At 45.3% G+C, this 17,846-nt stretch overlaps 1 protein-coding gene across 2 annotated transcripts in view; it reads right to left on the bottom strand.

Annotated features, from left to right (window-relative positions):
• LOC141133724 (uncharacterized) overlaps positions 1-17,846 on the bottom strand; it is a 103,480-nt gene that overhangs the window by 18,477 nt on the left and 67,157 nt on the right. For both annotated transcript variants that reach the window (XM_073623247.1, XM_073623246.1), the window contains exon 10: positions 16,295-16,446. In XM_073623247.1, coding sequence (XP_073479348.1) covers positions 16,295-16,446 — 152 coding nt within the window. The remainder of the gene's footprint in view (positions 1-16,294; positions 16,447-17,846) is intronic.

Consider the following 17,846-nt stretch of genomic DNA (forward strand, 5'->3'; position numbering starts at 1 on the left):
AAGTAAAAAAAAAAAAAGTGAAATATTCCTTTAAATATCGTACCTGAGGGGTGTCTATAGTATGCCTGTAAAGTGACGCGTGTTTCCCGTGTTTAGAACAGTCCCTGCACCAAATGTCATTTTTAAAGGAAAAAATCTCATTTAAAACTGCTTGCGGGTTTAATGTAATGTCGGGTCCTGGCAATATGGATGAAAATCAGTGAGACAAACGGCATGGGTACCCCCCAGTCCATTACCAGGCCCTTTGGGTCTTGTATGGATATTAAGGGGAACCCCACACCTAAATTAAAATAAGGAAAGGTGTGGGGCCACCAGGCCCTATATACTCTGAACAGCAGTATACAGGCGGTGCAAACAAGACAGGAACTGTAGGTTTGTTGTTAAGTAGAATCTCTTTGTAATTTTGAACGGGTACATTTTTAACGTGTTTAGCTCCAGCCAAAAAATCTTTTTTAAGCTTTTTGGAAAACATAGGGAAGGGTTATCACCCTGTGACATTTGTTTTGCTGTCTTTCCTCCTCTTCAGAAGATTTCACCTCACTTTTTGTCCCAATGGATTGGAAAGCATCAGTGGAAAGGAGAAATGTTTTTCCCATATTAACTCTTACAGGAGAGAATTTCCCTTCCTAGGGGTAGATTTCATCTCACTTCCTGTTGTCTCCTTCCGTTTGCAAGTAGGAGTCGTTTGTAAGTTAGTTGTTTGAAAATAGGGTCCTGCCCTATATACTCAGCAGAAATTTGGGCCTTAGGTGTTGCTGTGGCCACAACACTGTAAGCCCTCACAGGGCCCTGCTGTGAAATATTAGATCAAGAATTGTAATTACATGCCCCTGTTGAACAGGAGCTGAAAAATTAGGCCTTAGGCACTGGTGCTGGTGCCACAACACTGCAACCCATCACAGACACTTTAGTTGGAACGCAGGAACGAGCCCTGCTGCAAAGTATTGCATCAAAAATTGTAATTACACGCCCCTGTTAAACAGGGGCAGAAAAAATGGGCCTTAGGCACTGGTGCTGGTGCCACAACACTGCAACCCCTCACAGACACTCTAGTTGGAACGCAGAAACGAGCCCTGCTGCAAAGTATTGCATCAAAAATTGTAATTACACGCCCCTGTTAAACAGGGGCAGAAAAAATGGGCCTTAGGCACTGGTGCTGGTGCCACAACACTGCAACCCCTCACAGACACTCTAGTTGGAATGCAGGAACGAGCCCTGCTGCAAAGTATTACATCAAAAATTGTAATTACACGCCCCTGTTAAACAGGGGCTGAAAAATTGTGCCTTAGGCACTGGTGGTGGCGCCCAGAACCAAAAATGTTCTTACAAGCTATCAGCGTGATGATTGAGGAGGAAGAGGATAATTACTCAGGGATAGTCACTCAGCATCAGCATAGGCAGTCTTTGAAGGGATCTGAGATTTCAAAAAAAATTATTCGGTTACATCAGCATTAGGTGCTTGGTAGCTGGTGGTGATCCAAGACTCATTCATTTTTATGAAGGTCAGTCGATCGACCGATTCAGTGGACAGACGCACCCTGTGATCGGTTACCACGCCTCCAGCAGCACTGAATGTGCATTCCGAAAGAACGCTGGATGCAGGACAGGCCAGTAGCTCAATTGCATACTGTGCAAGCTCTGGCCAGTGATCCATCCTCAAGACCCAGTAACCCAGAGGATTTTCGGTGGGAAAGGTGTCCAAGTCTGATCTTGCCCCTAGGTATTCCTGCACCATGTAAAACAGACGCTGGCGATGGTTGCTGGAACCGATCATACCTTGGGGCTGCGGACCAAAAAATTGTCTGAACGCATCGGTCAGACGGCCACCTTATCCACCGCTCCTTCTTTGACTGACCGAAGCCTCAGCAACACGTTGTCCAGAAACAGGAGTTTGTAACCTCCCAGTCTCTGGGAACGCGTTGCACAGACCTTTCTGCAAGGCCTCCAGAAGATGTTTCATCCTCTGCTCCCTCTGCGATGGCAAGATAAGGTCCACAACCTTACCTTTGTAACGTGGATCAAGGAGGGTTGCCAGCCAGTATTGGTCCTTCTCCTTGATACCACGAATACGAGGATCCTTACGCAGGCTTTGCAGGATCAGGGAGGCCATGCAGCGTAGGTTTGCTGAGGCATTCGGTCCGGAGTCCTCTGGGTCACTAAGGACGACATGGTCCGCAGCCACCTCCTCCCAGCCACGTACAAGTCCATGTGTTTCTTGGGACTGATCCCTTAAAGACTGCTGCTGATGCTGAGTGCCAGGCTCCACCTCCATACTGACACAATCTTCCTCCTCCTCCTCCTCCTCGTCCTCTTCCTGTGTCATCGGCGGGCACGCAGGAACACTGTCTGGATAAAGGGGGCCTTGAGAGCTAAGGAAGTCCTCCTCTTCCTGCCTCTGTTCTGCCTCAAGTGCCCTGTCCATTATTCCACGCAGCGTGTGCTCCAACAGGTGGACAAGGGGGACAGTGTCACTGATGCATGCACTGTCACTGCTCACCATCCTCGTGGCCTCCTCAAATGGTGACAGGACAGTGCATGCATCCCTGATCATGGCCCACTGGCGTGGGGAAAAAAAACCAAGCTCCCCTGACCCTGTCCTGGTGCCATAGTCGCACAGGTACTCATTGATGGCCCTCTGCTGCGTGTGCAGCTGCTGCAGCATGGCCAACGTTGAGTTCCACCTGGTGGGCATGTCACAGATTAGGCGGTTCTTGGGCAGGTTAAACTCCTTTTGGAGGTCCGTCAGCCGAGCACTGGCATTATATGACCGGCGGAAATGCACACAGACTTTCCTGGCCTGCCTCAGGACATCCTGTAAGCCCGGGTACCTGCCCAAGAACTGCTGCACCACCAAGTTAAGGACGTGAGCCAAACAGGGCACATGGGTCATTTGTCCCTGTCGGAGGGCAGAGAGGAGGTTGGTGCCATTGTCGCAAACCACCATTCCTGCCTTAAGTTGGTGTGGCGTCAACCACCTCTGAACCTGCCCCTGCAGAGCTGACAGAACCTCTGCCCCAGTGTGGCTCCTGTCCCCCAAGCACACCAGCTCAAGCACCGCATAGCATCTTTTGGCCTGCGTACTTGCGTAGCCCCTTGAACGACTACGGAGCACCGCTGGTTCCGAGGAAGAGGCCATGGAGGAAGAAGAAGAGGAGGGGGTGGAGGAGAGAGGTGTGTCACAATCATTAGCATTTTGGAGGCGTGGTGGCGGAACAACCTCCAACACTACTGCACCTTGTCCTGCATCCTTCCCAGCTGCCAGCAGAGTCACCCAATGCGCCGTGAAACTTAGGTAACGTCCCTGTCCATGCCTGCTGGACCATGAGTCAGCGGTAATATGCACCTTACCGCTGACCGCCCTGTCCAGCGAGGCATGGACATTGCCTTCCACATGCTGGTAGAGAGCTGGAATCGCCTTCCGTGAGAAAAAGTGGCGTTTGGGTACCTGCCACTGAGGAACCGCACATTCCACAAACTCACGGAAGGGGGCAGAGTCTACCAACTGAAAAGGCAGCAGTTGAAGTGCTAGCAATTTTGCCAAGCTAGCATTCAACCGCTGGGCATGTGGATGGCTGGGAGCAAACTTCTTTCGGCGGTGCAGCAGCTGGGGCAGGGAAATTTGCCTGGTACAATCTGACGTCGGTGTACCAAAATCAGATTGCCCACAAGTACTTGGCTGTGACACACCTAATTCTACACCTTCATTCCTCTCAGTGCAGGTCTCAGAGAGGACTGAAGGTCTAGTGGGGTTGGAAATCTCAGCTGATGAGGAGCAAGGAGAGGTCCTCTTTGTTCTTTGGTGTGGGTCTTTTAGATACGCTTGCCAACGAACTGCATGGCAGGTCAACATATGTCTGGTCAAGCATGTGGTACCCAAGCGGGAGATGTTTTGGCCACGCGAGATACGCTTGAGACATATGTTGCAAATAGCAGCGGTGCGATCTGATGCACTCGTCTCAAAAAAGGCCCACACCAAAGAACTTTTTGAATAACGCGCAGAGACTGCAGCGCCCTGCACATGTGGAGCTTTGGGGTGTGATGCAGTCAATGTGCTGCCCTTAGGCTGGCCCCTGGAGGGCATCCTGCCTCGTTGGTGATGTGCCGCCTCCTCCTCCTCCTCCTCCTCCTCTCTCCTATCAGGCACCCACGTTGAGTCAGTGACCTCATCATCCCCTCCCTCCTCATCACTGGAGCAAACCTGGCAGTATGCTGCAGCAGGGGGAGCATGACTGCCAGATTGCTGTCCTTCTTGGGCACCCCCTCTGTCCGTGCTCATGTTACTGCCTTCATCGAGCTCAGTATCATCATCAGAGCCTTCCAAACGCTGGGCATCCTCCTGGAGCATGTACCCAACACTGTGGTCAAACAGTTCGAGGGACTCCTCAGGAGGACATGGTGGGGCTAGGGAAGGAGTCACTGATGACATTGAGCCGAGGGAAGAGGCCGCTGCTTTGCCAGACAAAGTACCCTGGGCATGGGTGAGAGAGGATGAGAAGGATGAGGACGGCTTGGTCATCCACTCGACCAAGTCTTCCGCATGTTGCGGCTCAACATGGCCAGCTGCCGAAAAAAAGGCCAAGCGTGTCCCATGGCCACGTGCTGATGAGGATGCACCGTCTCCACGACCAGCACTAGACACAGAGCCTGCTTGCCCTCTCTTATTGGCTTGTGACTGTCTGCCTCTCCTTCTTGGCCTTCCAGACATACTAATGGCCTGTAGCTGCACTAAGCTGGGATATATATATAGATATATATCTATATATATAGATATATATCTATATATATAGATATATATCTATATATATATGCACTGATACTGCAGCTAGCAAAATCAACTGCCTGCCTGTAGTATGAGAACACCACCAACCTTCTACAGGTAGCTTTAGCTGAACACTGTGAGGTGGACGCACCCCACTAACTTGTAGGTTTAGCTGAACACTGTGAGCAGGACGCACTGCACTAACTGTAAATAGTCTAGCTGCCTGACTGTGGTACTAATAGGATCAAAAGAACACCAGCAATTTTCTTCAGGTAGCTGTATTTACTGTAACAAGACAAGCCTGCCTGTCAGTAAGAAGATAATAGAAACGGATCTAGCTGAACACTGTGAGCAGGACGCACCCCACTAGCTTGTAGGTTTAGCTGAACACTGTGAGGTGGACGCACCCCACTAACTTGTAGGTTTAGCTGAACACTGTGAGCAGGATGCACCCCACTAACTTGTAGGTTTAGCAGAACACTGTGAGCAGGACGCACTGCACTAACTGTAAATAGTCTAGCTGCCTGACTGTGGTACTAATAGGATCAAAAGAACACCAGCAATTTTCTTCAGGTAGCTGTATTTACTGTAACAAGACAAGCCTGCCTGTCAGTAAGAAGATAACAGAAACGGATCTAGCTGAACACTGTGAGCAGGACGCACCCCACTAGCTTGTAGGTTTAGCTGAACACTGTGAGGTGGATGCACCCCACTAACTTGTAGGTTTAGCTGAACACTGAGCAGGACGCACCCCACTAACTTGTAGGTTTAGCAGAACACTGTGAGCAGGACGCACTGCACTAACTGTAAATAGTCTAGCTGCCTGACTGTGGTACTAATAGGATCAAAAGAACACAAGCAATTTTCTTCAGGTAGCTGTATTTACTGTAACAAGACAAGCCTGCCTGTCAGTAAGAAGATAACAGAAACGGATCTAGCTGAACACTGTGAGCAGGACGCACCCCACTAACTTGTAGGTTTAGCAGAACACTGTGAGCAGGACGCTCTGCACTAAATGTAAATAGTCTAGCTGCCTGACTGTGGTACTAATAGGATCAAAAGAACACCAGTAATTTTCTTCAGGTAGCTTTATATACTGTAACAAGACAAGCCTGCCTGTCAGTAAGAAGAGAACAGGAACGGATCTAGCTGAACACTGTGAGCAGGACGCACTGCACTAACTGTAAATAGTCTAGCTGCCTGACTGTGGTACTAATAGGATGAAAAGAACACCAGTAATTTTCTTCAAAATACTGTAACAAGACAAGCCTGCCTGTCAGTAAGAAGATAACAGGAACGGATCTAGCTGAACACTGTGAGCAGGACGCACTGCACTAAATGTAAATAGTCTAGAAGATAACAGGAACGGATCTAGCTAAACTGAATACAGTGTATATATATATATATATGCAACACCTGGGATGCATATATATATTTAGACAATACACTTTAAGTGCAGCTAACTGACTGACTGTCCTGCCTAATCTAGCTAACTCAAATGAAATGACACTGTCTCTCTCTCTCTCTATTTCTCAGCACACCGGAACACACTGCACAGGGCCGCCGTGCAGGCGGCCTTATATAGTGTGGGGCGTGTACTAAATCCCCTGAGCCATAATTGGCCAAAGCCTCCTTGGCTTTGGCCAATTACGGCTCTCTGTTAAGGCGGCGCTGTGATTGGCCAAGCATGCGGGTCATAGTGCATGCTTGGCCAATCATCAGCAAGCAATGCACTGCGATGCCGCAGTGAATTATAGGCCGTGACGCGCCACACGAATTTGGCGCGAACGGCCCATATCGTTCGCAATTCGACAAACGATCGAACAGCCGATGTTCGAGTCGAACATGGGTTCGACTCGAACACGAAGCTCATCCCTAGCCAAAAGGTACAAAAATGCAGAACACCCATCAGGGAGACCAATTTGGATAAACTCATTGTTCACGAGATTGGGGGAATACATTGATGTGTACCTCCAACCACTGGTGAGAAAAAGTCCCAGCTATCTAAAGGATAGCAAGGATGTCATCAACCGTCTCCAACAAATATCAGTAGATTACAGCAGTATATTAGTCACAATAGATGTGGAATCATTGTATACCAACATCCAACAAACAGATGCTCTAAAAGTGGTGAAGTTGGCTATGAACAAGTTTACTAATTTAAAATACAAACAGAAACAATTTATTCTCCGGAGTCTTAAATTGGCCATGATGAACAATTTTTTCTGGTATGGAGGCCAACACTATAACCAGATTAAAGGGGTCTCGATGGGAGCGAAATACGCCCCGAGTGTCGCTAAAATTTTCCTCAACAAGTGGGAAGATGAAGCGATATGTGGTGAAATGTGGCCAAACCTAGGAGCCTACTACGGGTATATAGATGATATACTGATCATGTGGCAAGGGACGGTGGCGACCTTAAATGAGTTCATTAAACATATAAATAATAACCAATATGGAATGAGATTTACAGTCAATATACATGATCAACATGCTGACTTTCTAGATCTGCATATATTTACAGATGGAGACAAGCTTAGAACTAAAACTCATTTCAAAACTACGGATAGGAATGGTTACATTCCTATCGGTAGCTGTCACCACCCACAGTGGAAGACCGCAATCCCCAAAGGTCAATTTATCAGTATACGCAGGAACTGTTCACTGTTCTAAGATTATATAGACCAGACCAATGTATTAATACAAAGATTCCTGAATAAGGGTTAAACTCTCACCAAGTTACTGGGAGTTAGAGACCTAGTAGGGAGAACAAATAGGGACGGGACACATTTCTAGAAACCAAACAGAAACAAGAAAAAATCCAAGATATCACTTTTATAACAGGCGTCAATAAGCAGTATAAACATCTAGAGAAAATCTTCAAGAAGTATTGGCCAATCTTACAGAAAGATCCAACTCTTAAAGAAATATTACCCAATAGACCCAAGTTTATTTACCGGAGAGTCCCTGGGCTGAGAACTAGATTAGTCAAAAGTATCCTGGATCCCTCTAACTGACCAAGTGCAACTATGTTCAACTTCAAGGGTTTCTAGAAGTGCGGAAGATGTTTGCCCTGCAGAAGCATTGGTGCAGCACCGAGGAAACAAACCAATTTTAAATTGAACCAAACTACCAAACAATATCCTATTAAAAGTTTTATCACATGCAATACCAAATACGAGACCTATGTCCTAGAATGTACTTGCGGATACCAGTATGTGGGACGTACATCTCGAACATTGACAATTAGGACTGGAGAACACATTGCCAATATAGGCAATGGTTTCCCAAAACATAGCGTGTTAAATCATTTTAATATGGCACATAAATGTGACCCATCTGCACTGTCTTTTTACGCTATTGACACTATAGATAGACACTGGAGAGGTGCAAACCTAATAAAACAAATATCCCAAAATGAATCTAGGTGGATTTTTGAGCTCCAGACCCTTACACCATTAGGGTTAAACATTGAGCTGGATCTCAATTGCTTTATAACTAATTATTAAAATTTTAAGGTTTTCTTTTGTTTGTTTTTGTTCTTATTTATTTTTATTTTTATTATTTACTTATTTTCATTTTTATTTATTTATTTTTATAATCACAACTTCCTGAAGACTGCCCATCTGATAGGCTGAAATGCGCTGAGGTTGATCCGTGTCATCGTGACACACTTCCGGGCCCGGAAATCGAACAACAACCGCGGCGGCGGTTTATTATTGCCTATGGGCAGATTTCCTGGGAGCTTACCTGCTATTCACACCGGGTGCCAGGCTTTTAGGCACCCCTACATGTGAGTTCAATTAATATGTCTTTTTATATCTGGAATAAACTTTTAAACGGTATTGCGCAATGAGGTTTTTTCTGTCATATCTATCCACATGAGGATTACTTATCCAAGACAACGCCAGTCTAAAGAGGATCCACAGGGGCTGCCCCACATGCGTGTCTGACCAAGCTAGCAATAGTTGGCCCATTTTGAGGGATGTGTTTACATCTATGTGGGGGCACCTTCTTTGAGCACTTATCAAGTATGGAATTCCGCATCCATGTTTTAAGCACGAGCACTTTATTTGGGACTGTGAACTTTACTTTAAGTGTTTGAAGTTTGTTATGATCACTTTTTATGGGACTTTTTAGCTACCTTGATTCCAGGTCCTCATAATATAATGTGGTTATGTATATTTAAATACCTGTGGCACTTAGCATGGTTCTTATATTCTCTTATTTTGTTTGCTTTGCTTGTAGCAGCTTGGCATTGCATGCCATTGCTGAGCCTATCATCTACAAGGACCCCCAGGTCCTTTTCCATCCTAGATTCCCCCAGAGGTTTTCCCCCAGTGAGTAGATTGCCTTCATATTTTGGTGTTGAGTGTTTTTCATATACCGCAGCTGGTCATCATCAAGCGTGAACCCTGTAGAAGGAACTTGTTGTGAAACGCATCGGTTCTATATGCTTCTTTGTACAGTGTTTGGTGTTTTACAATTGCTACCTGTTTGATGTGACCACTTTATCCTGTTGACTTGATTTTAATGATGGTACTATGGTTTTAAGGAATTTAATAATAAAATCAGTAATTGTAAAGGCAGAAGGTGCATTCTATGCAATAAGATAAAAAACCTTCGGTGTGCAGCAGCCCCCCCTAATACTTACCTGAGCTCCCTCTGGATCCAGCGATGTTGCAGGAGAGTCTTGGCTGCCTGGGACTCCCCTCATTGGCTGAGACAGCAGCGTGGCGTCATTGGCTCCCGCAGCTGTCAATCAAAGTCAGTCAGCCAGCCAATGAGGAGAGAGAGGGGGTGGTGCTGGGCCGCGGCTCCATGTCTGAATGGACACACGGAGCTGTGGCTCGGTTTGGGTGCTGTCAAGAAGTCAGAAGACAGAATAATAGCAGCAGACAAATCCCTGTTCGCCGAATATCTGAAAGAAGAAGCATATTAGTGCATGCTAACGTGCGAACACATATGCACATGTCCGGAATGCCAACAAATCTGCGCATGCGTGCACAAATGTGCGTGGCGCATCTCGGGACAGATAAGGGCGCCAAATGGGCTATTTAAGCTGGATCAGCACCCAGGTTCAGTGCCGTCTCATCTACAGCATTCTGTGATTTGTCCTGTTCCCTGTTATCTGCATCTGCTCTTGAAATACTGACTCGGTTTGTTCCTGACTATTCCTGCTATCCACCTGATTCAACCCAGGTTTGTTCTTTGACCGTTGACCGATCTCCTGCCTCCACATCTGTACTTGATCTGATCGTTCTGTGTATGACCCGGCTTGTCTGACTCTGCTTACGTTCCAGTCTATTCGGAGCTGCCAAGTTGCCAGCACCTGTCCATCTGCCACTAGAACCCCCTCTATGGCTAAAACTCCCAGCCTGTTCCTGCCCTCAGGAGATCCGCTGCCATCTGGCGTACTACTCCACCATTGGTTGGAGAGACTTTTTGTGACGTCACCACGCATCAGCTGGCAGTCTGAAAGCTTGCGGCTGTGTCTGTATTGATTTCTTTGCTGTTGTTGTACAAGACTTGGATTAAAGCAACCATTTCTACTGCACTATGATGTTTCCTCTTTTCAAACCTTTTACATATACTGGAGAAATACAAGACCAAACGATTGGAAGCTTTGGAATCTTTTAATCATCCTTTTTTGTCTGTGGCGGAGGAGAGTGGCTGATGTTTGGAGCAGACCGAGTGGAATACTAAAGGTGATCACTGTGTATATCAGGCGTGTGACCCTTATAATCTTGTCTAGTAAGAGGCCATCTGGCTTTATATTTCTCCGCTGGGATAATAAAAAACATCCTTTTTCTGGCGCTGCATCAGAAGTTTACATGAAAACTTTTTTTATTAGATGATCTGCGGCTTTGTTTTTGGGACTTTCATATAATACAGCATAATAGCATGTCTATCTGATTATTTTTATTATTTTTTTTTATTGAGTGTTGGACTAATATCATAAGGCATATATAAATTACACTGTATGTTGTTTAGGCATGCGCAATTCATTATATTATATATATATATATATATATATATATATATATATATATATATATAATATTTATATAATGGGTGTTAATTGGGTATTTAATTCTTGGGAGTAGCGGCACCAAGACATATAGAATTTTTTCACATACAGTATGTATTTTGTGTATGTATAGACTCCTTATATATACATTAAAAAAATTTGGGGAAAATATTTTTCACATTATATATATATTTTTGTATTAATTTTTATACATTCACATTTATTTATTTCTGCTAAATAAGTATAATCGCGTTATATATATAAATTTTTTTTTGTACAAATTTTAATAATTTTTTGATATATTCACTTTTTTTGTTATTACATAGTTTCATAGTTAGTCAGGTTGAAAAAAAACACAAGTCCATCCAGTTCAACCATAAAAAAAAAAATATATCATACAATCCCATATACCCAATCCTATACCCACAGTTGATCCAGAGGAAGGCGAAAAAACCTCAGAAAAGCATGATCCAATTTTCTACTGCAGGGGAAAAAATTCCTTCCTGATAACAGAGAGGCAATCAGATTTTCCGTGGATCAACTTTACCTATAAATGTCAGTACCCAGTTATATTATGTACATTTAGGAAAGAATCAAGGCCTTTCTTAAAGCAATCTACTGAGCTGGCCAGAACCACCTCTGGAGGGAGTCTATTCCACATTTTCACAGCTCTTACTGTGAAGAAACCTTTCCATATTTGGAGATGAAATCTCTTTTCCTCTAGACATAAAGAGTGTCCCCTTGTCCTCTGTGTTGACCGTAAAGTGAATAACTCAACACCAAGTTCACTATATGGACCACTTATATATTTATACATGGTGATCATATCCCCCTTTAATCTCCTCTTCTCAAGAGTGAATAAATTCAGTTCCTCTAATCTTTCCTCATAGCTGAGCTCCTCCATGCCTCTTATCAGTTTGGTTGCCCTTCTCTGCACTTTCTCCAGTTCTCCGATATCCTTTTTAAGAACTGGTGCCCAAAACTGAACTGCATATTCCAGATGAGGTCTTACTAATGATTTGTAGAGGGGCAAAATGATATCTCTCTCTGGAGTCTATACCTCTCTTAATAAAAGAAAGGACTTTGCTCGCTTTGGAAACCGCAGCTTGGCATTGCATGTTATTTTTGAGCTTATGATCTTCCAAAACCCCCAGATCCTTCTCCACTATTGATTCCCAGACCAATTTTCTGCTTTCAGTGCTCTTGCACTTTCAATGACAATTGCGCGGTCATGCTACGCTGTACCCAAATTTTTATCATTTTATTAGCACAAATGGAACTTACTTTTGGTGGTATTTATTATGGACTCCGTTTTTTTTTTTTTTTTTCTTTGCAATATGAGCGAAAAAAGAGCGGAAATTTGGAAAAAAACAATATTTTCTTCTTTCTGTTTTAAAAGAAATCCAATAAAATCGAGTTTTGTCATAAATTTAAGCCAAAATGTATTCTGCTACATGTTTTTGGTAAAAAAATTCCGTTAAGTGTATAATAATTGGTTCGTGTGATCACGGACAGATGTACGCAAATGATCATGTACAGAAGTGCGCAGGTGATCACCCGACATATGTGTGCAGATAATCATTGGGACATGTGATTTTAGTGGGACATATGTGGGGGACAGGTGTTTTTATTATTTGGGGACATGTGTTTTAGGGGTATGTGCTTTGGGGACATTGTGTGGGGACATGTGTGTTTTACATTGTGTGGTGACACTAGGTTGGTGATCAGTGAGTAAAAAGCTGTAAAAAAACAGCTCATACTCACTGATCACCAGCCGGCTTCAGCGATCCCCTCTCCCTTGCCTAGCAACCGGCTCTGTGTTTACATCACATGACAGCTGTGATTGGACATGGCCGTCATGTGATCAGGAGGGCCAATCACAGAGCCCTCCTGCCGATCGGAGATGCGCCGCATCCGGGTGACGCGCGCATGATCCCCCTGCTGCTGAGGATGTTCCTGAACGTCCACTCAGAAGGAGAGAGCACCCACCCGGCCATTTATGTACATTGGACAGGTGGGAAGTAGTTAAACTTATTGCCGATGGGAATATACTTTACAGTGAGTTTACATATAGTCTTTATGAAGAATTCCCATTTCTGTTCTGTGTCCATTGATGCCAATATTCCATCCCAGTCCAAGTCCTGGAGAGCAGCCCTAATCCTTGGAAAATTTGCTCTCCTAAAGTTAAGTGTTTTTTTCTTTCCCATATGTGTTTTTTGCTTACAGCTAACATCAAATGAAATCATGTTATGGTCACTGCTACCCAGATGTTCCTTTATATGAACATTAGTAATAAGCTCTGCACGGTTTGAGATTACCAGGTCCAGTAGAGCTTCATTCCTAGTTGGGGCCTCAATAAACTGGACCATAAAATTGTCCTGTAATAGGTTTATACATTTTTGCCCTTTAACTGTCCCAGCCGTGCCATTACTCCAGTCAATTTCTGGGTAGTTAAAATCCCCCATTATTATCACCGTCCCAGCCCTTGCAACCCTTTCCATCTGTGGAAGGAGCTGAGTCTCCACCTCCTCATTAACATTGGGTGGTCTATAACAAACTCCAATGATTAACTTTTAACTACACACATCTATATGCAGTTCCACCCATAATGCTTCATCACACTCACCATTAACCGGGTCCTCTTTCATACTCTACCCCGCCACCTTTCCTTTTTACCCTGTCTCCCCCCTGAAAGAGTGCATAGCCAAGAATATTAATGGCCCAGTCATGTGAGGAATGAAGCCAAGTTTCAGCAATACCGATTACATCATAGCTCTCCTTGTGCACTAGAGCTTCCAACTCACCTATTTTGCTTGGCAGACTTCTGGCATTGGTGAACAAACACTTTATTGCATTATTACATTTTGCTCTGGTGTTTTTCATATCTTGTTTAATAGTACAAATGGCACTATAATTTCCAATGGTTGTTTGCAAAGTGGGAACTTTCTTGTCACCTGCCATAACCCTCCCCCCATCTATCCCCATTCCACCCTCCATTAATGTCTGACCCTTAACTGACCTGTCTGCCCAATGGAATCCTAGTTCACCCTCCCCCCTTAATCCTAGTTTAAATACTCCTCCAGCCTTCCCATAAACTTCTCCCCCCAGCACAGCAGACCCCCTTCCATTCAGGTGCAAACCGTCTTTAGCATATAGGTTGCACCCCAATGAAAAGTCAGCCCAGTGCTCTAGAAACCCAAATCCCTCTTCCCTACACCAAGTTTTTAGCCATGCATTCAGCTCTCTAATCACCCCCTGCCTTTCCTGTGTTGCGCATGGCACAGGCAATGCTTCAGAGAATATCACCTTGGAGGTCCTTCCCTTCAACTTGCAGCCTAGTTCATTAAATTGATTCATAAGGAGCCTCCACCTTCCATGTATTCTGTCATTGGTTCCAACGTGAACCAAGACAGCTGGGTCATGCCCAGCCCCTCCCAGTAATTTATCAACCCGGTCCACCACATGCCAAACCCTAGCACCAGGGAGAAAGAAAAACATTTGGTTGAGGCGATCCTGGCAACAAATTATTCTATAAGTCCTTCTGATTATAGAATCCCCCATTCCCACCAACTGTCTAGGCCTACCTGCACTCCCCTCACCACCTCTACTAGATGGGCTGCTCTCCCAGCTGTTAAGGGTAGCAGTGACATCTAGGGCTGCCACCTCTATGTTTGCCACCTCCCCAACTTCACCCAACTTGGCAAATTTGTTTTGATGCACAAATACAAGACTGGCCTTCTTTTTCTGTGAGCACTTTCCACTCCCTCTAACTACATTAACCATCTTCCTATCCGATAATCCTGACTTGCCCCTCCACATCAACCCTACTGACCACCTGTACAGCAAGCAGAGGACCCCTTTCAAGGTTGTCCTTTCTGCCCAGTGTTGCAACTTGCTCCTCCAGATCTCTAATGTGAGCTTCCAGAAGGGCAACCCGCTCACATCTGTCACAACCGTATCCATCCTGGAGGTGTTGCATCAATTTTGCATACATGTGGCACACTGTGCACTGAGCAAAACCTTCAAACCCTAAACATAATCACGTTCACATTACTATTTTTGGTAAGCGCAGAATATTTAAACCATATATCCATTGTACTACTCCACCAGCAGCCCAGCAGCAAGCATGTTCATCCTAAAGCACCCGAAGAGGGACTCGAGAAGAGGAGGATCTGGCTTCATAGAATAAAGAGGGTTTTTTTTAATTACTCAGGTGTATTGGTAATACTTGAACCATGAAGCCAGAAGGATATCCATAAGAAAGTTGTTTTTTTTTCCCTAAAGGAAACCTATAATTAGAGAAGAATGTAGGTTTTCCTTGCTGACCTCCTAAACATGCTAGTGGCCTGGCTAGAATTCCAACCAAAACGTTTTCTTTCTACTTTTTAATATACTGGGAAGGAACTAGAACCTCCATCAAGTCTTCATTGTAACATTAAAAGAGATGAGGAGCACTGGATTGCAGTGGCGGCCGCTCCATTAGGGGCACAGGGGCGCTGCCCCCCTAATCGATGCACCCGGCCCCAATCTTCAATGTCTTTATGGACATTGCTTTGTGCACTGGTCCAAATAATTTGGTGATGGGGGGATTGTGGTGTGGGGTTGTTTTTCAGGGGTGGGGCTTGGCCCCTTAGTTCAGGTGAAGGCGTCAGCATACTAAGACACACTCCAATTCCAGGCTCCCAACTTTGTGGGAACAGTTCGGGGATGGCCCTGTCCTGTTCTAACATGACTGCGCACCAGTGCACAAAGCAAGGTCCATTAAGACATGGGTGAGTGAGTTTGAGGTGGAGGAACTTGATTGGCCTACACAGAGTCCTGACTTTAACCCGGTAGAACATTTTCAGGATGAATTAGAGTGGAGACTGCAAAATAGACCTTCTCATCCAACATCAGTGCCTGACCTCACAAATGCTCTGGAAGAAAGGTCAAACATTCCCATAGACACACTCCTAACATTCCTAAACCTTGTGGACAGCCTTCCCAGAAGAGTTGAAGCTGTTATAGTTACAAAGGGTGGGCCAACTTAATATTGAAGCCCATGGACTAAGACTGGGATGCCATTGAAGTTAATTTTTGTCTGTATATAATTCCTGCACCTTTTTTTTTTCAATATTTGATAATCATGAAGCTGAATGCTCTATTTAGAAATCTAAGAACTTTGTCTCTGTGAAGAAGCTTCAGCAGTGTACGCTCTGTTACATTCCTGTCCGGATGAGGCAGCAAGTGACACACACATTTTTTTAAATGTCAGAATTTCACCAGGAGATTCTATAAAGGGTGCAGATTTCTATTAAAACATGTAGTGTGTACAAAGGGTTAACTTTTCATTTGACCTGACTCAGTCATAATCTCTCTCAGTCTACCAGTGCTTAGATTGTTGTCCTGCAAACTGGACAATCTCTTCCCAGGGTGAGGCTGGGAGCATAATAATCAAATACTGCTGGCAGTGATGTGATCAGACAGTGGGACTATTACAATAGGAAGTGTATATCTGTGCATACCATCTCTTCCTCGCTGTTAATGACCACCAGGTGGGCCTCCATGTTCTCGCAGTCTTTCCTGGAGGCTTTCCATGGTTTTTTGTCTGAAGACAAGTAGTAACAGTGGAGTCCATAGTGTCTCCATCCCTCACTGCATAATGGATTGGAGGAGCCTGAGGGAGCAAGAAAGAGGATTAGGTGGGTGACGCTGGATTGTTATGGTTATAGCCGTACAGTTTAGCCAAGACGGTAAAATTATAATAAAAGGAAATCAGGCACAGCATGCAGACATACATTTTGTGGGGGCAATGAGGCTACTCTACTACATGCCAACATCCCTTTATCACTGAAAAAAACAATTTCCCTTAATGGGATTTTAAAGGGCACTTATCATCACAACACATATATTTAAAATTATGTAATACTTTTATTAGTACAACATCATACAAAGATCTAAAAACATATGTATAAAGTACAGCATAAAATATTACTTTGGAAATGTCCTAGATCACTGATGGCGAACCTTTTTGAGCCTGAGTGCCCAAACTGAAATAATAAAGCTGGTTTTGTGTTGCAAAGTGCCAACACGGCAATTCACGAGAGAGGGGGGCTGAGCGAAAGAGAGGGGTTGTGTGAGAGAGAGAGAGAGGGGTGTTTGTGAGAGAGAGGGGAGTGAGATAGAGAGGGGGGGTGTGAGAGAGAGGGGAGTGAGAGAGAGGGGGGACAGAGAGAGAGAGAGAGAGAGAGAGAGAGAGAGAGGGGGTAAGAGAGAGAGGGGGGACAGAGAGAGATGTGGAGAGTGAGGGAGAATAGAGAGAGGGAGGAGGCTGAGAGAGAGGGAAGGTGACAGAGAGACGGAGGGGTGTCTCAGAGAGAGGGAGGGGTCTGAGAGAGAGGGAGGAGGGACAGAGAGAGAGAGGGGTGTGAGAGATGCTGAGAGGGAGGGGAGCTGAGAGAAAGGGGGGACAGAGAGATGGAGGGGACTGAGAGAGAGGGAGGGGGCTGAGAGAGAGGGGTGTGAGAGAGAGGGGGACACAGAGAGGGGGGACTGAAAATGAGGGAGCTGAGAAGAGAGAGAGACCTCTAGCTCTGTCCTATTCTGCAGTCCCTGCTCTTCCTCACTGCCCTGTCTTTGTCTGCAGGTTGTCAGTGTATAATTGTGCCTGGTACCGGTCTCTGTTCTTGATCCAGGAGAGCTCTCTGCTCTGTTCCATTCAGCGGATCCCTCACAGCCTGAGCCTCCCACCTGTCCTTGTCTTCCGGGCCCACAGTCAGCCTGTTCTCCGGGCCTCACTGTTGAAGAGGAGGTTTGAGTAGTCCAGGCTCCGGAAGGCGCCAGGGATGCTGCACCCCTCTTCGGCCATCAAGTAAGTGGTGAAGCTCTTCTCTCCCTCCCGTGCTGTTAGGCCTGTAGCTTTCCACGTGGAGGCTGCGGGGCCGCCCACTGACTCGTGCAGACAGTTTCCTGCACCTCGCTGCTGCTTGTGGCCACGCTCTCCCCGCCATGAACCTGGACCCTCTTGCGTGCCCACAGAGATGGCACGCATGCCATAGGTTCGCCATCACTATCCTA

The sequence above is a fragment of the Aquarana catesbeiana genome, linkage group LG03, assembly GCF_042186555.1.
Source record: "Aquarana catesbeiana isolate 2022-GZ linkage group LG03, ASM4218655v1, whole genome shotgun sequence".
NCBI lineage: Eukaryota > Metazoa > Chordata > Amphibia > Anura > Ranidae > Aquarana > Aquarana catesbeiana.